This window comes from Coloeus monedula (genome assembly GCF_965178545.1).
Source record: "Coloeus monedula genome assembly, chromosome: 11".
Lineage (NCBI taxonomy): Eukaryota > Metazoa > Chordata > Aves > Passeriformes > Corvidae > Coloeus > Coloeus monedula.
The window spans coordinates 14,130,783-14,155,088 of NC_138791.1; the positions used below are offsets into that span (position 1 = coordinate 14,130,783).

Sequence of the window (24,306 nt, forward strand, 5' to 3'; positions counted from 1 at the left end):
ATTGGCATGAGAACAAGTGAGAGAAACAGAGGTCAGATCCTGACTCCCTCAAATGCCCTGGAGGGCCCAGGGGGTGAAATCTTGGCTGTTTTCACCAGAAGCAAGGATGAAGGAGCCCTGCCTCCTGGCAAGTGAGATGCAAAAACAAGGTCAAGCCGGTGGCATCTCTCTAGTTCTGAGCACAGTCAGGCTGATAGAGCCTGCAGGACCACAAGCAGCACAGGGATCTGATGGATGTGCTGGACTGTGTAGATGCAGAATTGACTCCTGGGCTCAGTCACTGACTTCCCTGATCCCTGGGAAGGATTAGGATAAGCCAGCTGCCCCTTCTCCACCCCAGATACCCTATGCAGAGAGGTTCAGCTCACCCACACACACAGCACTTGGCTGTGCAAGGAAATCATACACCCAAGTGTCCACTGCCCTGGGCAATCCCTTTTCCTCCTCAAAATCCTGACAGATTTTGCAACAGCTGCTATGATGTGTCTTGGAAAGCAACACTTCACCTGACCCTTCATATTGGTCTGTTGAAGCGAAAACTGTAAATATCAGGAATTTACCCAGCAGAAAAATTCTTCAAGCTTGATGTCTGCAGGGATAGGAGAAGACTGGAGGGAAAGGTGTTTCCTCAGTTTGATGTTCTCTGCTCTCATTCTACTCTGCAGGGATCATGCTGGGATGAGCAGGAGTACATCCTCTGGGCACCAACCCCACAACTAAGAGCACCCTTCAGCATCACTTGTTAGGAGAGGGAGCAACATGCAGAATCCCTCTGTTGCTCACCCTTGCTATGCTTGAAGGCTTTTAGTCTGTGAAAAAGCAGCAGTAGAAGGATCTGTGCCTGCTATTTCCAAGAACTCTCTGATTAAACATTCTGGGCAGAGGGACATAAATCCCTGGGAATGCTCTTGGGTCGGCATGACTCAGCCAGGCCTAGAGGCTTATCACAGCCAGTAAAGGTCCCACGTACAAGAGGCCAATCCCCACCTCCCATTTTGGCTTTCTGAGAGGCATCCTTCCTTCCCAACCCCAGCTCTTTACACCTTGCACTCCCAAAGTGCAATGAAGAGGATGAGGATCATTGAAATGAAAACAGTGACTATAGGCTACCACACGGCATCACACTGCCTTTCACTTGCAGCAGCAGCAATGCAAGGCAGAAGGAAGGCCAAAACACACAGGCATGTTGAAGATACAAAAAAATAAAAAAGCAGCAAGCAGAGGTTTTCTGCTGCACCACTGGTCATACAGCTGTATGTCTTGTACTGTTATTTTCTATAAATACTGACATGAAGAAGTTAAACAAATATAAAAGATGGACAAACGCTATTGATAAGGAAAGGGCAGATATTCTGAGGTCCTTACAACAATATACTCCATAACTGCTTTACAGAGACCATTAAAAAAAAGTTAAAATCTGATTTAATCAGAAGAATTCTTTAGTATTTACTACTTTTCCTTATTTTAGTTATATTTAATGATAAAATAATTCTTAAATTTTGCCAAAACTAGCAAGAACTGGTGTATGTTACATAACAAAGGGGCTGCAGATGATTGAGACCTTCAAGAAAATGAGTGAAGAGGCATTTGTGTAGTTTATAATCAAATTACATTTGCAAGACAAATGAAATTGCTCTAAATTTCAAATGAAGCAAAGTGGGTATAACTGCATAGGACATGCAGCATGGCTATGACTTAAAAGATGATTGCTTTAAATTCACATCTAACTGGCCTGCAAAGCAACCTGTTAAAAATACCATATGTTTTCCTACAGTTGAATATTCAACAGGAGACCTCTTTTTGTGTGTGCATTTCATACTTGTAAGATTTGCACCTGTAGTTTTGAGCACATGATGCATTTGATAGACAGCTAATGGTGCTAATGAATCACTCTGATCTGGGTGTGCAACTTATTGTGTGGGGGTAAAACACATGTCTTGGAAAGCAAGGTGGGTCTCAGGCTCTCAGATCCCAGTCTCTCTCCTCCATCAAGTATTGCACTTTAAAATACCCATTGACAAGTTCCCCAAGGAATTTTGTTTCTTGGGTTTGATTGTGTCAAACACACAGTTTAACTGCTTCCGGATCTACTGACGTAAAAAAAAGCTTTATGATAATGAAAAAACATTTTGTTTTGAAATCAGAAACATGTGCGCGAATATTGATTTACATCAGTGTATAAAATCTTTCCATCAAAAACTTCGGCTGTCTAGGAGAACTTATTTACTTACAAAATTGAGAGATTGGGGCGTCTATCTGGGGTACATTTCCTCCTTTAGCATTTAGCTTTTGCACTTGGGTAGGCGGCACAGGTTTGTGAGACTGGCCAGTGGCTCGGTACATGGCTTGGACCCACAGGATACGGTCCTGCTCATCGTCACTTGCAAAAATCACCGTGTCTCCTTCCTTCACAGCATTGAAGAATGTTCTGCCACCATCCAGACCTGGCAGGAAAGGAAGTGACAATGCAGTTTCACAGACTTTGAGGCCAGCCAGGAGATCTCCCCCGGCTTCCCACCCCACCACGGCTCCGGTGTCTCTTCACCCAGTCCCATGCTGCTCCCAGCTTGGTCCCCTCCCCTGCACCTAACTCACCTGCAAGACAGCCCACAGGTCCTCAGGTAGCATCCTACAGCCCAGTCATTAAAACATGCCCCAACACACTCAGATTAATTGCTTCTCTCACCTATAGCTCCATCTGTGCAAGTCCCATGTGAGTTGCACCACTGGAGCCCAATTAAACATAGGTTTTGAGTGGGAGGTTCCCCATTAGACTGAACGCATCAGTGCTCACACTGTGGAAAAAGGTCCTTGGGTGATATCTTTATTTCTGTCTTTGCCCTGATTTGGCACCCAACTTCCCATCTCCCTGATAGAAGAGGTAAACTGGAATAAAGGTCTTGACAACCAACCTACTGTATCTTTTCTCATCTCCTCTGGGGATACCACTACCCAGGGCATGGTGAGGATCACCATGCTCAGCATGTTGCCCCATTGAAATAAAAGAAAAATGGTGCTCCTCCACTTGAAGAAGGGTCTTACCACCAACAGGTACCTCCAGCTGCCAGGGGCTTTCTGTCCCTGCCCCTTCCATGCACTGACATCCATGAGAGAGAACGGGGCAGACAAATATGTTGGCTTGGTCCCATAAATATTTTCTACAATAAAGACAAGCATAGCTGCTAGCCTTTTATTTAGGGAATATAATCTGAAGGCATAGGTTGGAATCATTACTCAATTTGAGAATTCAGCTCACAGTCAAATTTCATTGGGATTTAAGTGTCTAATTCACTTGGGCTCCCCAGAAGAGATGAGTCTTTCCCTCCTCTGGTGCAACTCCTAGCTCAGCTCCTTAGATCTATTTATAGTAAAGTCATGCATAGATAATGATCAGTATAAACAAACATATTTAGAATAATGCTGATCATAGTTCAGCTGCAGGCAGGGAGAGGGAGAGAGAGGACTCCCTTTGGGAGTGGTAAGCGCAGCACCCACGGGAGCCACCAGCCCCGTACCTGGCTGAGGGTCAGTGTAGTCCACGGTGTATCCGTCAAGCTGCAGCAGCTCTTGAGGTTCAGCTTTCTTCTCCCGGTAGCTGCACATAGCAAATGTATATTGACTAACCTGAGGAAAATCACAAAGCTAAGATGGCACCAGGTGACCACCACAAGGCAATCCAAAGCGCTGACAAACGCCGCACACTGACGGCGTGTTTGCAGGGACTGGGGGTGCTGGGGTAATTTGCATGGTCATTGCCCATTAGAGACAGACTAAACTTTTTACCAGGCTTTTACAAAGCCCTCTCTTAGCACACCCAGCTGCAGCACGCATCTAATTCTCCACATCAGTACATACAGTGGTTTAATTTCCTCCAAAAGTGGAAGCTCCACGGCTTAAAACCCTCTATCATTCATCCCCAGACAAGTGCAAGAGTGACACTCTGTCACAAACAATGTGAGCTAAATTGCTAGGTGCCAGTCATATTAAAGCAATCTTAAGATCCCACTGATCTCAGCAGTTGTTGTCATCAGTGCTGTAAATGGCAGCTCTCACTCCTCTGAGGTACCATCTGCATGACACGACATATTCAATGTCAAGCTCTTGACGGAAGCCGACTCAGCTGCGGGGGCTCTGCCAGGCTCCCAAATCGCCTTTAGGAGCCCATCAGGCCACATCAAAACCCTGCACGTACTCAGTGTGCTGCGATCTGGATGGTCGGCAAGGAGCTCGTCAGGGAGGAGAGGAGAGGATTCTCCATGCCCCAGGCTAGGAACTCACAGGGAAATTTACTGTCAAATGATTTCAAATGACTTTGTTAAGGTTGTGTCACATCCTGGATGCCTGACGTAATTTTATTTGTCTGGACATTTTCTTGACCTCTGGAGGAAACTTTAAAACTCTGGTGGGTGGCAATGAATCATGCTTGTCATTTTTTGGAAGTTGGGAGAGATCCTGAAACAGGGGAGCATGGCTGGGCTGGGGGGTTTTGCCTTCAAACTCCAGCCAAATCACTTAACTACAAAGACACATGCAGCACTTATTTTGGTGGCATCTCTCACTAATAAAATGTAATTTACTGAAGTCGGAGGACCCGTCTATTGGCAGAGCATCTCCCAGACACCGCTCGGTTTATTGCTGCCCTCTATGGGCTTCTGCTCGCTGCCAGCCTGCTCCAGCAGCCCTGCCTGCACTGAGCTTTTCTCCAGGAACAGCTCCAAAAGCCACCTAAGAATAAACCCTATCATTAACACATTTGTGGGAGTAAGACTAAAAGCAATGCTTTAAGCATCTTTCATCCTCCTTAAAACCACCAGCACTGACAAAAGATTGACAAGTAGCAGACCAATAGCAGGAGCACACCAGTGCATATTCCCTGCTCTGAACTTTGCATGCTTGCCATTGTATAGGCAACACAAAACCTAAAAAGATTAACACGAAGAAATCTAAAAATAAAAATATAAAACCCAGTGCCCCACAGCACAACATTCAGACTCCTGTGGTGTTCATTCAGTCGTACTTGCAGTATGTTGCTGCCATCTCCTGGAGAAACGCTGGAATGGGCTTTATTTATGGGAAAATCCTAGAGATCTCATCTGAGCGGTAAGGATTTGATTTCTCTGTGTTAGACAGCCTGAACTTCAGGGACTGCATGATAAATCCAATTCCTGAAACGAGTCAGCTAGCTAACCTATGCTGACATTTATTGAAAGCCTTAATACCACTAATGCTTTTTTGCTTCTCCTATATGGTCTATAGTAACAGGTAAATTCATTCAGTAGTTCAGCTTTTGTTCTCTGACCCTGAACATGAGGTCTGAATTTCAGGCTCTTCTTCATATACAAGTAATTCCACTCCTCTTTGGACCCAGAAAATATTCTTCTGCCCTATCAATAAAACAACCATAGCAACACAGTGGTAACATATGGAAAAAGGCATTTCAGAGCTTGTATTTCTCATGTTAAAAGTTATAAAAGACAGGTGTAGACAGTAGGCTCTGGTGGAGCCATCCTGGGACAAAGGCAAAGCAAATTGGTCTCTCCTGTTAGGATGCACAGGATTTCCTTGAAAGAAGCTGCTCTACACTGTTATCAGAAGAGACCTTTAAGAGAAACTTACAGGTGGGTCTATAACATGCAGTGAGCCACGGCTCATCCAGGTACACATCTTCTTCACTACTTACACAGCTCAAAGGAGAAGCCCAAGCTCAGGAATGCCACAAAGCTTGCTGGCAGGAGCAAGCAAGTATCAGGTTGGAGAGAGGACAAAGCTATTGATGGCCTCTGGAAGAGGTGCCAACTGTGCCATCCAGAGTGTCTGCAACTAAACAACTCAAGCTACTGACTTCAAGGACTGGCAAACCAGCCTGTGTGCCCTATCCTGCTGCCTAGAGCATTTACTGCTTGGGGTCAGAGAGAAGCTGGTGCCATGGCTACCAGTGCAATGTGGCTCCTTTCATTTACAAGCAGTGGTAAAGCCAAGCCCAAGAAAATGAGATTCTAGAAAGCTCAGTATGTCACAGTTGTGCTTTGCTGCTGAACAGCACTGTAGGGTCAAGAGGAGATTGCATTTGCCTTTCATCAGTCCTCTAAAATATTATGCTTTACAGAGCCTGCTTTCTGTAAAGCTCAGAAGTGGCCAGACAAGTGAAACAGTTAATAGCAGAAATTAATCTTACAGCCTGCTGAGTTCACACTGAACCATAGCTGAGTATGAGAGTGAGCAAGCAGATGGGATGGGCAAGATGAATGGTTTGAGTAATTGGAAAAAACACAGATACAGAGAGGAAACTGAAGGAAGACAGAGGAGAAATCTCTGCCCAGTGAGGGACAAACTCTCAAAGCAGCTGGGATTTCATCCAGGGACTTGATGACAGCCAGGAATGGAGCATCTACAGAAGCTGAACTGAGAGAAAGTAAAAGAAGGGAACTAATCTGAGGCAGCCCTGGCTGGTTCATTACAAGAAAGGGAAAACACTTCGAGAAATAATTTGAGATAAAAGAACACAAGGCGAAAAAAGTGGGGAAAAAGACAAAGAAATTCAGGAAAGGGGAAGCAGACAGCAGGAGACAAACGGCAAAGTTCACTATTCCCAGGCTGCTAAATTAAATCTGACTTTCTTGGCACTTGACCATATTCTGTCACCAGCTATATAATCCAACTGATTAATAAATACAGCAGATATGCATTAACCAGTCCTGACTTTGTCCTTGTTTTTCCACCAGAGACTCCAGCTCCAGTGAAGCACTGCTTTCCCCAGGATCCTGATCAAACCAGTTAATTGTCATTCCTCACACTCTGAGCTAAGTCATTTGCTCCCCCTTTTTTACTGTTGACACAACACTGCCCTACTTGGGTTAAATTCTTAAATGGACCTTTCCTAGATTAACAGCATGCATCTTGTCCCAAGGGAGAGAAACCGTGCAAAGATACTGCCAGCTGTAATACAGCTTTCCACTTTGATGGGAGACTTGTCCTCTGGTTGCAGCTGTATGTTGCCTCCCAAGCCCTTTCCTGACACAAATGAGCAGAGGAAATGATCTGGCTTAAAGAAAAAAATGTGAAAACAATAGTTTTCACATCTCAGCATATCCATTCAGTGCTAAAAGCTGCACATAACAGTTGTCCCAGCTTCTCTCTTCGAGCAGGTGTGTGTGCTCTCCCGGGCAGGGCAGCGTGGTTGGAATTCATCCTATGTGAGTATGGACAGGATATGTAGGACAGGCTGTGGCACCAGTTTAACCAGCAGTTTCCAGACATTTTGTATGTACCATCACACTCCAGATTTCGCAAGAATCACCACCTATGCCTAGTTCTCAGCAAGGGTCTAAGAGAAAACATGATTTAATATGATTATGAGGACCAGCTATGGGTCATTCACGTCGGCTTGAAGACCACAGTCTAGGACTGCTGGTGTACCACACTGCAATTCTGCTGAATTATTTTCAAATTCTGTGTGATATTCAGTTACTGAACACTTACTTAATTTTATTTTATCCAGAGTCAGCTGAGTTTTGCAAAAGCAGGAACTGTCACTGTTAGTCTAAATTACACTGAGTTTAGGGAGTCTGTCACTAAAACAATAGATCCAGGCATAGACACTGCAACTGGTTTTAATCTGCAGAGAGTTGATCTGGTTCCAACAACATGCTGCAAACACCATCAGACACAATCAGCTGAAAACTGCTTCAAGCTACTCAGCAGACATGTCATCCAGGTACCATGGAGTGTTACTTCCCATATGCTGCCAGAGCACATAAATGGGGTTATGACAAGAGACGAACAGATTCAGTCTGAAATCTCAGTGTAATTAATTCACTTGCCCTTAAGAATCATTATAAGAAATTTCCTATTGCAAAGCCAGCAAATCCACCAGAACCAACCATAGTGTTATTGCCAGTACAGCACATTAGACCTTGCAAAGAATTAATACAAGCTCTGTCAGCTATCAAAAATCCCAGCTTTTGCATGAGGGTCTAATTGGCAAACTGGCTGAAATTTGTGCGCTGTGCTCAAGGAGCTGATACAGCAACTTAGGAAACACAGCATCTGCAATGGATGTACATTTTCTTTCCTAACCAGTCACAGAGAACTTTGCCCTAAATAGCTCAGTTGCTTTTGCTTACCACTGCCACCGGCATTACTGCCGCCTTTATGAAGCATTTTCCTCGCTTGTGATGCTGCGGACCATTTCCATCCAAGCTCAGGGCCATATTCTGCCATCATTTTCACACTGCATATCTCAGGATTTAAAATTAGGCAAGTAACGAGTCTCTGCCATGTAATTTACATCTAATCAGTATTCTGCTCTTCTGCTGCTCATCTCAAAGGGTGTCTATGAGAAGGGTGGGCAGTGTACAGAGAGGACTGTGATTCATTTGGAAGGGAAAACTAACCCCTCTTAATGCATGGATCGGTGTTGGACAGGAGCACACACACTGGCTCTGCCAGCCATGTCCTGCCATAAACCTTCCCCGAGGGGTTGAGCCAAGTCCACCCAGCAAGGCAGGTGCTGCAGAGTTGAGGCTCAGGTCTAGAAATGATACAAAGGAACTGCTCGCACCCGCTACACCCAAACAAATCACTCCTGTATAACCCTTGCAGTTACACAGACACAGAAGGTGTGAGAGATTATTCCACCCAAATTACAAGGCAGTTATTGCTCCTTTCCTCTTCTCTCCAGGGCTTATGCAAGCCAAGTAGCAGTGGAAGCGCTCCCAGCAGAGCTGGTTTTTCTCCATACGCATGCAAAGCCTCCATTCATGGCGGCAAGGCATCACTGACACAAAAGAGACAAACTGCCATCAACACCTTCCTCCTTGGTGCCACCCACGCAGTTTGGCACCTTTGTGCCTTATTTAAATAGTTATGAAGAGTTTGAGTATTTATTATCACTAATTTCTTAACCACTGGTACCAGAAGGCAGAGTGGTACCACCCAATAGCACTGAAGGATCCAGGGCTGTGTCCATCTGAAATGGGGAAAGAGGGGCAGGAGAGAGCACAAGACCACGAGGAGGAGGTTATTCTGCAAGCAACAGGAGAGGAGACAGAGCTGCAATAGAAGATGCTACAGGTAAGGGACAGAGACAAGGGATCAGAAAGGAAATGTTTAGTTATTCCTCCAAAGAGCCTTGACCTCCTGGCAGTGTCATGGACTGACCAGACCACTATATCCCAAATGGACTTTATGATTTGGCCTCTATCTCTCAGCTCTGGTGCAGGCAAGAGCCTGGTATGGATGGAGCTCCTGAAAGAGGGGCTGCTCCTTGTCCATTCTCTGTAACAAGAGCCAGCTCACCTTCCTGCAGGTGTTATTGTCTGCTTCTGGTTTAGCCGAGTTCAGAGCACCCTGGACATCAACACCTTTACTGCAATCCCTGTTTGTACCAGCACCCATCCTTTGCGTTGCATGAAAAGCAAATGACAAACATACGGACAGCAAAGTATTTTTATTCCATCTTTATTGCCTGCTGACATGTTCAATATGCTCAAACTACATCTGAGGGACTGCATAGAGAGTGTTTCTTGTTTATATTTGATGTACAGCAGAACACTTTACATTGCACCAAATGTTGAGCAAACGGTAACGTAACAGAGAAGCTGCAGTGGCAGCTGGAATTTCTGAGGTGGGCTACAGAGACTCTCTGGGGGCAAAAGTCTGCTCATCTTATTCAAATGAATTGCTTTTCTGGCCAAATTCTGCTCTGATATGCCAACTGACGAATACAGACCTAGTAACATGAGAAAACATGGAATAACTCTGAGAGCTTCAATTCCACAGCAAGCTGAAGAATATATAGCAGCTGAAAACCAGAGAAGCAACTGCAACCACACTGAATGGCCAGAAGGCTCTCTGAGAGAGATAAGGGAATCCATGTCCAAACCTGCAAACCCTTGCACAGAAGAGTATCAATATAATTATTTATGGGAGAAATTAGGTTAGGAAAAATTACTCTCTGCTTTGGAGAATCCCTGTTCACAGGGAAAGAAGATGAGAACTTGGTCTAATAGGACTGAATTGTCTCTCAGGGAAAAGCAATACCAGTTGCTCTACAGGTGATCACGGACTGCCATAGCACTCCTAACTTCATTTCAGAACATAATAAAGGAAACATACAGAGAAAAGCAATCCTTTAATCTCTGCCCAAGAACAGGGTCAGTACACAATGTTACCAAAAGGGAAAGGAAGATAGAGGCACGCCCCGTGGCTGCTCTACACCACCTCCCCCCTCTCCGTGGCCATTTTGACCCCATGTGGAGTACAAAATGAGCATTTAAACTGTCTCTGCTGATCATACTTGCTTATGGGACTAGCTATTCAATGGGTCTCTCCAAATAGCCTCCTACTTACACGGATCCCACACATCATAAATCCCCTTTACTCCCCAAGGATGGATTTTCTTATCTGCCCCATAGTTTCATGCTATGGAAGCCAGCAATGATGGATAAAAGGAGAATGAATACAATTAAGCTCCTACTGAAACAGCTGAACTTGGAGCAATAATTAACACAAAACAAAACAAAGGTATCAGCTTACACCAGGTGATTTAGGATCAGAGAAACCAGGTGTCTAAGGTGGAAGAGGGACAGCCTGGCTGCCCTTACCAGCACAGGACAGACAGCACACAAGCATGCTCCAAATGTGGGGTCTGGTGCACCTGGTTTATACCAACTCTGTTCTTACACTTTGACCCTCTACAGCTGACCTGCCATCTGTTTCATCAGCAGCAGGATTTTACCCTCTGACCTGATCAGTTTGGATCTGTGTTGTCACAAAATCTCAGTTGGATCCCGTGTTATTCCATCACAGCATCTCTGTGTTGCTTTCATAGAAAACCCTGAACAAAAGTTTTATTCCTCACACTTGGAGACAACACACCATGAGAGTCCAGAGAGGAGGGAGAGAGAGATGGACCCAAGAGGACTCTGTGACTTCCTCAGGTTGGTGTGAAGATGGATCACTCACACTGGAGCCACACACTTCTGTGGCCAATGCAGTGGTTCCACCTGCTCTTGGAAGGTGAGGAAAGATGTAACACACCAAGTACTGACCAGATCCTTTTAGGTTACAGAGGACATCTGCCTGTTTCCTTGAAATTCTTAACAGTGGTCAAATATACAGGTCGACTGAAACTGGGGGGCAAAAAGTGAAAAAAAAAAAGGGGGGGAAAAAGAAAGACATTGCAAAATGATGATTGCAAAATGATCAGTGAGAGCTGTAGACAATGAGAAGCAGTAATGAATGTGAAGGCAAGATAAACGTCAAGAATGATTTGATGCTGACTCTGATATGATGAAACTTCTGCAGATTCAAATGGGCTCCAAATTTAACCTGGAGGTTCAAAAGGGAGCCCAAGAACCTCCAACCAAGACAGACTGAGCTTCCTCCTCGCCTCATTAATTCCTCATTAAGATTAATTCGCCATTTTATCAAGCATTCAAGTGCATCTCGAAACTCATGGCTAGAAGTCTGCAACTGGGATATCCTTGAGAACACCCATACATTTAGAAAAGAATCCATGATTAACAGGCACCCTGCACAGAGCCACAGCTAAGCATCAATCACACGCACTGAAAGTGGCCGGAGGACAGACTCAAGTATTTCATGTTGTGATTTAAGATCACTTCTAGTTACATCTGTTACCTGGACCAGGACAAAGAATCGTTTCTTCCATCTCTTCCAAACATTTTTACCAATGGCCCATAAATACCTAGGAGAAAAGAACAGGTGAATTCAGCACACAAGTGTTCATCTGTTGTTTTCTTGCTTTTCAGTGCATTTTGTTTACAGTTAGAAACTGAAATTAATGCACAAGCAGAAATAATTACAAGACTCTCAAGTTCAGCAGCATTCATGAGTGGGTTTATTTCTAGCCTGAAAAAATTACCTGCAAAGAAAGTGACATAAAAATCTTACAGAGTCTTAATGTTACACAGTATTAATTCTCTCTTTCCCTTTGTCCTTCACAACTTGCTCAGACTTTAAAGCCCTTTAGTGCCAGTGAATAGCTACAACATGGTTGGATGGGCAAAGAATGCATTTGCAGCGGAAGAATTAAGGGAGACAAACCCCAAATCTGCTTTAGCCTTCATAAAACCATTTGGCTGAGGGGAGCTGTCAAACAGAGCGACACTTCCTACATCCAACCCAGTACGCAGGACCTCAATATCCATTGGACTGACTAAACCAGGACACTTCACTGAGCAGCTCTAAGATGAAATCCAAGAAATTGCTTGGCTACAGATAATTCAAGCAAACTGAATAATTTCAGGGGAGGAGTGAATTTACTGTTTTCTACAAAGAATTAACTTTTTAAATTAATGTCAAAATAAGCACTTAATCTCTGTGATGAATTGGCCACTGTAACATTGTAACACAAACATCAGCAAAACTAGTGGCAGCACCAGGCTAATAATAAACATAAGGATATTATTCAGCATTAGTATGTTTTATGTATCACTATAATTACTTTAGTTCTGGCTCAATAAATAGAAAAAGTACTTCATTTTTGATTATGCAAGGCGTTTCTTATGCCAGAAGAGATCCAGCATACTCTTGGTGAATGTTAAAACCACAAAACTCCAAGTCGTGCTTAAGTGGGCTTTGAATCCTTGGCAAGTCCAAGAAGAGGGTAGTAAGTGTCCTTTTGGCTATTGCTGCTAATATCAACAGAAAGATAATCTCAGTTCTGGTAGCAAGAGGTATAAACCTCAGAGTTTTGAGGAGTATCATGTAAATCAAATGTTAGTTGAAGAAAGCTTGAGAACAGCCCTGTTACCAGCTAAGATCAAGGAAATAAACAGGACAGGGGACGTGTCCTCTCTGGCTTTGGTGCCTGTGATCGTGGTGAAAAAATTAAACTTCACACAAGACTACTGGCTCTGATCTCATCAGCACAGAAGACAGAAGGAGGAGGAATTAGAAAAGGTGAGTGATCTAAACCACCTAATAATGGACGGAATTTAACAAAACGCTATGAAAATAGAAGTGAAACAAAGTCACTTTTATAGCACCAAAAACAAACTGGAGAAAGAGTTATTTCCAACAGTGAGTTTCCCAGACAGTTTCAATTTTTTGTCATATCCTCAGCTCTGAAGAACAATCAGAGCCTTGCCAATGGCCTTAGCTAGATCTCATTTGTAACTACATGAAGGTAGAAGTGATCAGGGATCCCTCTGGCCCCAGATCTTCTGACACTCCCTCCTGGAAAGGAGAGGTGCCCCTTTTACCTTCCAAATTATTAGTCCTACTCCAAGCAACTGCTATTTAATTGTGTTGTGTATCTCAGTATAAACAATGCCAGTCACACTGGGGTTTATTTCAAGTGGAAAGTGCACTGTGATTTTGGTTTTGAGAAATCAATACAGGGAGACACAGAGCAACTTAAAAAATTGTATTATTGTCTGTAAGAGAGTCAGGAGGTTCACTTATTATTTCTCACAGGAAAAAACATAATTAGGAATTTCCTGAGGAAAACTGTTTAAAATTTAAACTGTTTGGTTCATATGCATTAAAAAAGTCTACACTAAGAATATGGAAAGTGCATTATAAATGACTGAACTAACGCCATGTTTGTATTTATCTTTCTGCTTCACCTCCTGTGAACTTGAGAAAGAGAGCGCCTCTTTGAGAATATTAAAAAAGTGAAATTTCCTAATGCACATTCAGAACAAAATTACTTCAGATTGAGACAAGTGTTTACCCAGAGTGCTTCATGTTTTGAGGCTTATCCATTCGCACAGCAAGCTTGATCTTCAGGTCTTGATCCGGGCAGTTTTTGGAAACAGTCATTTTGTGCCACTCTGACTGCTTTGGGCTATTAGGAGTAGGGTGGAGAACAACCTGTAAGAATTAAAACCAACAACGTTAAAGGGAAAAATTATTCACAAAATGGGGTTTAATGTGGAACAGAAATACATCAGATGGCCTAGTTTTGTCCTAGAAATCAGTCTGGATATGTCTATTCACATCAATAAGGATAACTTTTTATTGCTTTTTTAAAGCACAGCTTATTATTTTGAGATTAGGTCATATATTCTTTGGCTCCTCAATCAGCTCATGGGGCTATGCAGCCAGAACTGCATAATCAGTTCCTATCATTTCAGGATGGTATGTCTGACTGAGCTATGACAGCAGATAAAATCTGCATCCCATGTCATGACATGAGTGGCTGCAGGACTCTGCTTCCATTTCAAGCAGCAGGAAATGCTGGGAGGGTCTCCAGCTGGAGCACATCCATGCAACACCAGCGACTGCAGATGAACACCAATGCAAGCATTTGGCTCAAAGAAACTGAAAGCTCCAAGAGGTGAATAGTCTTTCCTGATCATAGCTGTGCTTTTCCCACTCATCCGTTACCACTACAAAGCAGAGCAGCTCCCTGGAGAGTAAGATTCAGAGTATTCTCGTAGAACTACACCACATCCACCATCTTCTCCTGGTATGTTTCCATATGTTTCCTCTGAAGTGGCCTAACCCTCTTCCTCCTACACCTGTTCCCCTTCTGACGCTTTCACTCTCAGAGGTGACTTTTCCTGGTACAAATTCATTCAAGTTTCCACTGTGCTGTAGTGAGATGAATCTTCTTTAAATCCATTAACCTTCATGCAAGCAAATTGTTTCACAATTCTTACATATGGCAGCATTCACCCTCATTAACTGGTGTGCTGCCATCACTCATTTCTTGCTCATGCTTAGTCTACGGTCCTACCAAACTCCAGACCAGACTATAACCTTGTATTCCTCTGCTCCTCAATTTTGCTGCTGAGTCAACAATCTAGGGGCTGTTTTCCACCAAAATATCATTGATGCTATTACCCTACGATAAATGACTCTAAAACTTATTTTATTGCCTCCTCTAAAGCCTGAAGTAAGCATCAGTAGATTCTCAACTTTACCCTTATTAACATTATTTATCACTTCTTTTATTGAATTGCTTTTTCTGTCAGGAATCTGAAGCTGTTATTAGTCACACAGATAACTGGGCAACACCAGTCTGTACTGCATCACTCTCGGAAAAAAACCACATTTAAGCAAATCCTGAAGATGAGAAATGAGTTCTCCACATGAGGCAGGGGGCATTAGAAGCATGATGGACCCAAGCTCTGAGCAGCATCCAAGGAACCCCAGTGCCAGGCAGGTCATGCAAGAACATACACCTGTGCTAAGCCACATCTCTTAGCAATGCAGCAGCCACTCAGTGTGTTTGGGATGCTCTCTCCTTTGATTTCTAACTCTTTTTTCATCAAAAGACACAAACTTTTCTTAGTGGTGTTGCAATTCACAGCTCTTCCCCTCCTTGCCCTCAGTAGATGAAGTACTGGCATGGCTGAAATCCACAGGAGCCCTGCCACTGGCTTCAATAGGGTCAGGATGTATTCCCATGCCTTCAGCTGCCCATTCAGCAATGTAGGGCTTTGGGAGCATTTTCCAGTTCTCCCTTGGATAAAAGTGGCGAGCTCAGGAGCAGCAGCCAGTTGCCAACTTAACACTCGCAATAGAAAGTGGGCTTTGTACCCGCCTGGCAGAGCACAAAGCCACTGCTCAAAGGGCGGCTGAGCAGGGGTGTTTTGTGTATAAAACCTGCTTCCCTCCTCTCTCCATGAAGGCAGGTTCCTGCCCATTCCAACAGCTAAACCAGTGGCTTAACACACTCCTGGTTTCATTATTACATTAAAGAAGAAATCTTGATGCAGCCTGAGCAGACCCACGTCATCTTTCGGGTGCTCTGGGCACACTGAGCATCCCTTTGAAGTTTGGCCGACTGAAAGCGCTGGTGGCCACGGGCCAAGGGGAATCATTGCCAGATCCTCACACTTGCCACTGCTGGCCTGCATCCTTCAGCCTGCAGAAACTCAGGGCTGAGGGATGGTTTCCCGCTGGACCGGGAATTCAAGCACATCGGTAGGGCTGGCTCATCAGCCTTCAGGGCAAGAGGGGTTGCTTTGGGTGCTGACATCTTTCTCAGAACAACATGCACAGCTAATTGCTTCCCAAGACCAGCAAAGTCAGCACTGCTCATGGCTACCAGTGGAAACAAGACTTACAAAGCAAGAGGGGCTGCTTTGTAAAAATCCCTGAAAGGCAGCGCAGCCGGCTGGGTGAAAAGCTCTGCTCAGCATGCCACAGTGGATAAAGGCAGGGTGCCAGGCTGTTTGAAGTAGGAGGTTTTGAAAAGAATCCTGAAAATATTATGATGCTGTGCAGCAAAACAATTGTAGGTCTTCAGGTGTAGTACTGCAGCCTAGAGGGGTTGTCCTTTGACAAAAAAGGACAGGGAGAAAGGAAGGATCAAGGTGCGGATGAGGAAAGTCTGAAGGGGCTGTGACTCTCTTTGAAGACATTGAGAGGAGAAAAGAAGGGGTAGCTTTGCTTTTCTCTCTCTCAAGTGCAAGAACAAAAGATGCTTCATGAACATGAAAACACAAATAATTAAAATGAACATGAATTACATGAGACAAAATTGCATGCAGCACTCTCCACCATAAAGTTATAAATTAAATCAGCAGCTCACTAGGACCAGAAGAATGTTTGGCAATTTTATAAACAGGATTAACATAAAACCGTGTTAATCAGGAAAAATGTTGAATTGACACAGACTCTTCCTTGTCAAGGCACAAACAGTCATGGAGTTAGCAAGAAACATCCCAACAGGTTAGTCCATAATTGGAAATACTGTACTTGGACAAGCAACAGGATCGGTGGCTTTCCTGACCATGCATTTCTTAGCCATAGCCACATAGACAGGATGGAGAGCAAGGAGTGCTGCAGGGCTGGGCAGAAAGAGCCCAGCTGCCCCTGGAGATCACTTGGGTCATGCTGAGCCGTGACAAGTCCTCTTACCCTGAACTGATTTTCATGGAATCTTCATCATACTGATCTCAGCCTGAGGAGCTGAGGAAGGCACAGCAAGGAGTTTGCTGCCACTTATGCTTGGGGCCAACACAAATTAAACAGCTGCACAAAATCTGTGGAGACAAGTGAAGTGTCCCAAAGCCACAGGAAAGTGCCATCCACAGATAACTCTGGAGCTGCAGGCTGCAATGATCAAGGGCCACCAGTCCCAGGGCACTGGTTTAGGGACCACAGGCGAGGGGCAGAGATGGGGTGGGAAGATTTGCTCTGCAGCCAATACTCTGGGAATCTGAGCTCTTTGCTACTAACACCATTGATGAGAGCAATGAACCCTCATGTTTCACCCCCCAGTCCAGCCCCACTGAAGCCACCAGTTCAGCCACCATACATCCCCAGGGAAGAAGCCACAGCTCCAAGCCTTTCACAGGGAGTACTGCAGTCAGTGCTTTCAAAAGCTCAAACTGTGCACCAGCTGCTCAGTAGATATGAGAGAAGCTTAACATTCCCTTGCCAAACTTAAATCCCCTCTTTTTGCTTCAGCATAATCCCCTTTTCTGCTTCAGGAATGTCCATTTCCGCAAGCAACTTTTAAGGCTTTCTGGACTGCCAATATTGCACACAAGATCCTCTGCCTTTGCTCAGAGGAGGCACAGCCAGCTGAAATGCTGCCATTAAAAACTCACAACAAAGACAGCATGCGAGATGCACTCCTTTCCAGCAGTGCAGAGCTTGCTTTCTTTCCCCCTCCTGAAGCTTGGCAAAAAAGCAGTGCATGTTGTGCTCCAAAGATATTTCTGTACAGGAGAGATTTCTCTAGAAAATCAGGACCAGAAGGAAACATCATTAAACTCAAAATCTCCTTACCCTCCCAAGCTCTTTGTCCTCCAGAGCCAGCACTCCTGTGCTCTCCGTGAACAGCTTCACCTTCACTGCAGGAAGCGCATGGGTTGTTGTGAAGTCTCCTTGGGTACCCCAGCTGTGAAAAGAAAGAAAGCGGTGTTCAGCTCAGCTGGCAGGTCAGCAGCAACACTGCTTGAGCACGAAATAGTTAACCCAAAATGTGTCTGACACAAGCCAAAGTGGTTGGGTTGTGTGAGTGACAAGGGCATTAATTATCTTCTTTGAGAAATGTGGGACAGATGTTTGGAAAATGCATGATGGTCCTTGGGGGAAAAAAAGAGAGCATTAGGGAGCAGCATGAAACCAAGTTTAAGAGAACTTTCTTATTTAGAAAGAACACTATGTCTCCTGCAATGCCAGCCTGTGTAGTCACAAGAGAAGTATAGGATTGAAGACAACTGCACCCAGGACGTCTGTAATCACTCATGCCTGTGCTCCTCTCTTGGCCAATTAACCTCTCCTTTCCAGGCTGAGAGTGAGGTTTGCTTTTTCTGAAGAAACTGCAATTTAACCTGGGTCACCTTCCAAGTCTCAGCCCAATCCAAGTTTAAGTTCAAGTCATTATGTCTGGAGTAATCCTAGCTTGCTAGGACTACAGAGCAGGACACCAGCTCCTTGTGGGTGGGACTGCAGTGGAAGTGCAAGAAGACGCCACCTCTGCAACTACACCATGATCCACTGTCTACTATTTGTACTCCATGAGTCATTCCATGGCTTGGAAAGGAGTGGTATGGAGGCTGAATTATCCACAGCCTCTAGACATGCATGTCTCTAGAGAACATCTACAAGTTTCTGCAACCACAAGTTGCCCAAGTGCACAGAGAACATGAACTCATTCCATGTGGGACCCTGCCAAAGAGCATGCCATGAGCAACACCTCTGAGTGATGTGGTGGAACACACACTGCAACCCAGAATGCTGCAAGTCAGATGAGAGATTACACCATAACTCACTAACCACTTCTATTCACCCTCACTCTGTTAATGACACTTTCTCACTTTAGGCTGTCCTCAAACTAGATCCCCTGCTGAAGAAAGGCAGTTCCATTGAAAAGGCTCAGAAGACATGGTCCAGTGACTAGATGGCCCTCAAAGATAAACACCAAGCACCAGGTTTAGCATTTGGAAAGTGATCAGAAAAAGTAATTCACTTCTCCTTGTGCTCTATGAGTATGGGTTTATACTTTGCTCCCCACTGAGCAAACCTTGTCTAACTGAGCTCAGCAGATAAGTGTGTTCAGCACAGAGCTGATTAACAAACTTGGGTTCCTCATTGGCTTTGCTCTGAAGCTTCCTCTCCTGGTGCCACTGTTTCACATGTTTTGGTTTTTACGATGATGCATCAAACTCCCATCAGTGCCAGAGACCAGAAGTTTGGTTTAAATTATCTACAGCACTATAGGTCCAGTCAGGTCCTCTACATCATATCTTTTTCATGTGTGAGCCATCAGCTACCTAATAAATGTTTTAAGGGCAAGAAGAAAGAAACAATTTTTTAATCACAGTTTCAGGTCACAGGTTACATTTTCTCTCAAAAAACTGCACTGTCACCAGGAGAGAAAGTAAGAAAATTATATTGCTTTGGGTAAGAGGCAAAGTAAGAAAATATCCAACCTTACACTGTGTATTTTGACAGCATCTGCTTTATAGAACTCATATCTCTGTTTACTATTAAAAAGCTCTTATTTGTTGAAGCATTCCCAGACCATATGTTATCAACAAATGTTACTAACCAAATACAAACAGTAATTTTCATTAGGTTTCCTTCATGGGAAGAACATTAACCACAAAGAGAATAAATGTTTCAAATGACAGCAAACATACATAGCAAACCCTTGAGAACACTGGTACTTACATATTCATACCCCCTTGAAAAGATCTGTGCCAACAAATGGAGACCATCAAAAGTTGAGTTTTGTGCTGGTTGGAACCTGTGGTGATGTCATTAGTTGCCATAGTGATGCTCAGCATAAGGCCATAATTCATGCCACTGAAACATCATTTGTATTCAATCTGAGTACCCAGTTTATCTGGGCTGTGTATTAAATTATTGTTCAGAAAATTAGCTCTGGACAGTAGCTAGGTATTAGGATCTTCTGAAGGACTAACAGTGTAATGGTTTCATTTCCATATTTAATCACTAAGCAGGTTATCACTGCAGGAGTTCATTTGTTGGGAAAGTGCATTGGGACCCATTGTGGACAAATGCCATGAAGTAACCATGCTATCTTGTCCCCCTGAGACAGAGCTCATGCTGACACTTCAAAGCAATAAAACATCTGCAAATGAGGACAAACAAATGTCATTCTGGCCAAAAGGATATACACATACAGATGGATACATACGTATGTACAAACACCCCAAAAAAGGTACACAAGCAGAACAATTCTGCCAGTACTTCCTCAGTCAGGACCATATTAACTATCTGAATCCTGCCTGAACCCCTCAGCTCAGCATTTCTTATTGCCCAGTGCATCCCAGAGTCTGGAACCGATAAAGAAATGCTGCTGTGCATAGAGAATTTACTAGAATCATCGCCCTATTTATGGAATCTGTGCTGTTCCAGTGCTATCACCAGGATCTACTTTTGTCTCCAGGGTTTCTACTTAGGCATCAAACTTAGGATAAGCAGCTAAACTGTTCTGGCTGCAAAGTGCCAGAGGTTGAGATATGCCCCAGGTGCTAACTTGACAGATGCTGACCCTTGTTTTACCTTTTACAAGCAAAGTAAGGAGATCGTCACTGTAGACTTCATGTCTACAGATTCACCTAGAGGTGCCATCACAGTTACTGACCAAACAGCCTAAAGTGCTGGCATTTTATCCTGAATGGAACATACAATGACACATATCAAGAGGGTGTGAGTGGCCAACAAGGAAGAAAGGTCAGTTCTTGTCTCCCGTTACCTCCACGGCCTCTTGGAGCTCTTGTAGGATGGGCTCACCTGTCTGATTTCAGGAGCATTTGGGAGCTGTCACAGACACTGCCCTTACTGGCACATGAGGGGCAGTGATGCCATTGCCAATGCAGGTGCCAGGCTGCTCAGAGCTAGCTGCTCTCAGCTGTCTCACACTGCTGATCTGACAAACCTTCAGGTTGATGCTATTCAGTCCTTCCCAACTTACGGCCAAAACCTGTAAGACCAGTCTCCTCCTGTCGATGCCGTACCAAGCTCTTACCCTTTCCTGTCATAAGGTCACTGCAGAAACAACTGTCTTCATCCTGTGGAAGTGCAGTGCTTTACTGATCTTTGGCTGTAGGGCTGAGGACTTCTAAAATGCAGATATAGCAATTATAAAGTTAAATTACCACATAGCTAAAAAGACAAAAACATTAAAACACTGTGGCACTGCTATGTTAAAATATTCAATTAAGATACTATTTGGGATATGAATAAGGCTTGAACAAAATCCTGTCAGGATCCCTGTCCTGACTCATGTATCACATGAAACTAGGCAGGAGTGTCTCTGACTTCAGCTGCTTTTCTTCACAATATCCCACTTACATGACCTAATATACAATTTTCTCAGCTGTCCTTGGGAGACACTGATTCAGTAATTTCTGTTGAACTCTAGTATGTAAGTTCCTCTAAAGGAAATTTTAGCACCCATGAGCTTCCTAAAACTGAACATACACATTTAATACCCAGGAAAATTCATTAAATTCTTTCATTCATATACTGTGGTCTCCAGCAAGTCTGCTCAGCCCCTGCCTGATTTGAAGCAGTCACCCTTCTTCCAATAATGCTCTTGTAACTTGATGTAGCCAGAACACTGATGTCTGTGATTTCTATAAATAATGAACAAGTGTAACTGGTTATATTGCTGGGCCATGAATCAGCCCTGCTAACCAGGCTAACAGGGGAGCAGCTGCAGAGCCATGTGCTTTCCATTTAAATGTCATCTATGACCGGTTCTCAAGCACTTCAAAATTACCAGAGGACACCTTTTATCTCTCTTCAGCTTGCACACAATAAACATAAAAAAATCAGAAAATGAAACTAAAAATGTGTACTAAAGGAGAGCTATGCTGTCCCTCAAGTGACCTCACTCCAGGTGAGCATGACACTTAATGGACAAAGCAGTATCCTGGGACAGATCTTCTCTGCCAGAGATGTTGCCCTTCTGCCTTGTTCCCATAAATTCACCACTTAAGTAAAAAAGTCTTGCAGAACAATATTCCAACATGCTGGCCAGATTTGCAGGAGTTTACTGAGCCACCTGTTCAGTATAGTTTTTCAAAATTAACCAACTCAGTAGTAGTGCCTGTCCCTCCCAAGCCAGGAACATGTCCTTGGAAAGGTAGGACATGGAAGGCTGCTTCCATCCCTGCAGGGTCACCAAAACCAGCAGCAACATCACCCACCCTCCTGCACAGCCAGTTGCCTGTGTACAAGGGCACAGAGGTCCAGCTGAAAGGTCTTTAATACATGTGACCATGTCTGGGACAACAGTTGCAAGGCCAGTTTAGCCTCCCTTGCTGTCCTCTACTGTCAGAGTGGGATCTGGTGAGGATGCAATGACTGGCCAGTCTGGCTGCCTCCCTCCTTTGTGCAGTGCTGGTGGAGAGGGATGTGCTTCATGCACTTCTCCTCATTCACAACCCTCATCTCTCCTCTTCTGGCATGTCTGTGTCCCTCATGGTGTACCTGTAGCTTGGTCTCCAAAGCGAGCTGGCTGGTGAAGGGAAGCTCATCAAGAGGGCAGCACAGACAGCAGCCTGACAGACACTGCCTGGGCTTGGTGACTGCTTAACCTTGTGTGGTGTGATGCTTTTAATCCAGCCTTGGTTTCTTATCTTACCGTGGTGCCCAGTCATGGTCCCTGCTGGATCTGGATCCTGCTCTGAGGATGGAGAGTTCAGATCCCACTTCATCACTGAAGACTGAAATGCTACAGTCTCAATTTAGTTCTTCCAGAAATCCTGTCTAACAAATGATGGTTTTATTACTTTAGCACATTCCTCCCCTCCCAGAAGAGACCTTTAAATCTTGGGCCATAAATCATGTATGCCCATGCTTGAGCACTGGGAAAAACAGAGCAGAAGCACACCAGGCATTGAGCTAACCTACCTTCATGCACCTGATGGAGTAGCACACGTTTTCCTCCAATGTAATGCTAAGCTATGTTTCTTTTGTACATATTTCTAGAGACACAAGTGAGGAGGAAAATAACCAGGTTTAAAGCATGGTCAACAGTTAACTATAGATGACGAAGCACACAGGAAAGCTTTTTACTATATTCTCTAATGCTTTATCTATATCAGCCATTCAAAAACACAAACAAGAGGTTGATGACCACAGTTATCAGTGATCTTTCTGAACTTTCCTTGCCCATACATGGAGGCGGTAGTTCATTATAACTGAGCACACACAGACTTAGCTCCACAGCAAAACTTGATGCAGAGAAGGCATTAATCCCACCAGGATGAAAATACCCATCTTTTAAAATGAAAAGAGTGCTTGGGAACTTCTAGGAACACCATAAACGAGACAATGGTGAGCCCTTCACAAGCAGAGGCTGGAAGAGCTGACATCTCCTTGTAAGGAGCTGTGCTGGTGAGGCACTGAACTGGCAGGTATGTGGCACCACAGATGTATCCATGACACATGGCAGAGGCAGGTACTCACACCTGTCCAGCTGGGTCACAAATCCATAATAAATAGAGTCAGGGTATCCCAAAGCCTTTGGAAAATATGTACTCTTTGCAGTTCTTGTGGGTAATGGCAATGGATAATAGGTTTTTCATTTGTTCTTTGGGACTCGAAAATACCCAAAGGCACAGAAGAATTCAGGCTTTTTTTAGGCACTCCAAGAAAACCCACAGGCTGGGTCACACAGCTGGAGATCTGTGGGATTCACACACAACTCCACACACAACTCTATTTCAGCAGGAAAATGCCATAAACAACTGCCAGTTTGGAGATGCTGTGCTGGGGACAGCTACAAACTGGTTTGTGACTTAACTGCAGTAGGACTACAAACCTCAGTTGAAAACCCACAAATTTAGTGGACTGTACTACTGTGTTCATGTGCCTCAGTCACCTTCTTTGGGCTCCTGCTAGTGCAGTAAGGAGAGATCTAATGAAGTCAGTAGAGGTAGGCCTTAATTTGCCTCATCCCAATTTAGAGGCAGCAAGCAGATGAAATGATGTCTGACACAAAGGGCCGCTGTCTTTCCACTTCTAGAAAGGGGTGCTGGAGGTGACTGCTGCAGGTTCACAAAAAAGATTTGAAATTAAAGTCTCAACATATATAGATGCATATACATTGCTCTCTTTCTTAGCACGTGCTAAGAAAGGCACCTTTCCATTCTGCCTGTAGAAATGCATGGAGAATGGTTTGCATGCATAACACATCTTGATTCCCAAGGGCTGCTGAGCCTCCTCTGGCATTCCTCCCATGGTAAAACTCAGATGTGTTTGCTCACCTTCAAAACAGGATAACAAAAGACATCAGACACAGATTGACAATGCAGCCTATTTTTGTTTACATTTGTTTCCTCCCCTCCTTTTCTCCTGCCAGAAGAGCCTTTCAGTCCCATCCCCTCAGAA

General features: G+C 44.2%; 1 protein-coding gene across 7 annotated transcripts in view; it reads right to left on the reverse strand.

Annotated features, from left to right (window-relative positions):
- The window catches only part of CADPS (calcium dependent secretion activator), a gene marked incomplete at its 5' end in the record, with an annotated part of 209,926 nt that overhangs the window by 94,798 nt on the left and 90,822 nt on the right, over nt 1–24,306 (reverse strand). For all 7 annotated transcript variants that reach the window (XM_082288645.1, XM_082288643.1, XM_082288644.1 and 4 more), the window contains 5 exons: nt 2,232–2,444; nt 3,516–3,624; nt 11,644–11,710; nt 13,703–13,842; nt 17,719–17,830. In XM_082288645.1, the coding sequence (XP_082144771.1) occupies nt 2,232–2,444; nt 3,516–3,624; nt 11,644–11,710; nt 13,703–13,842; nt 17,719–17,830 (641 nt within the window). The remainder of the gene's footprint in view (nt 1–2,231; nt 2,445–3,515; nt 3,625–11,643; nt 11,711–13,702; nt 13,843–17,718; nt 17,831–24,306) is intronic.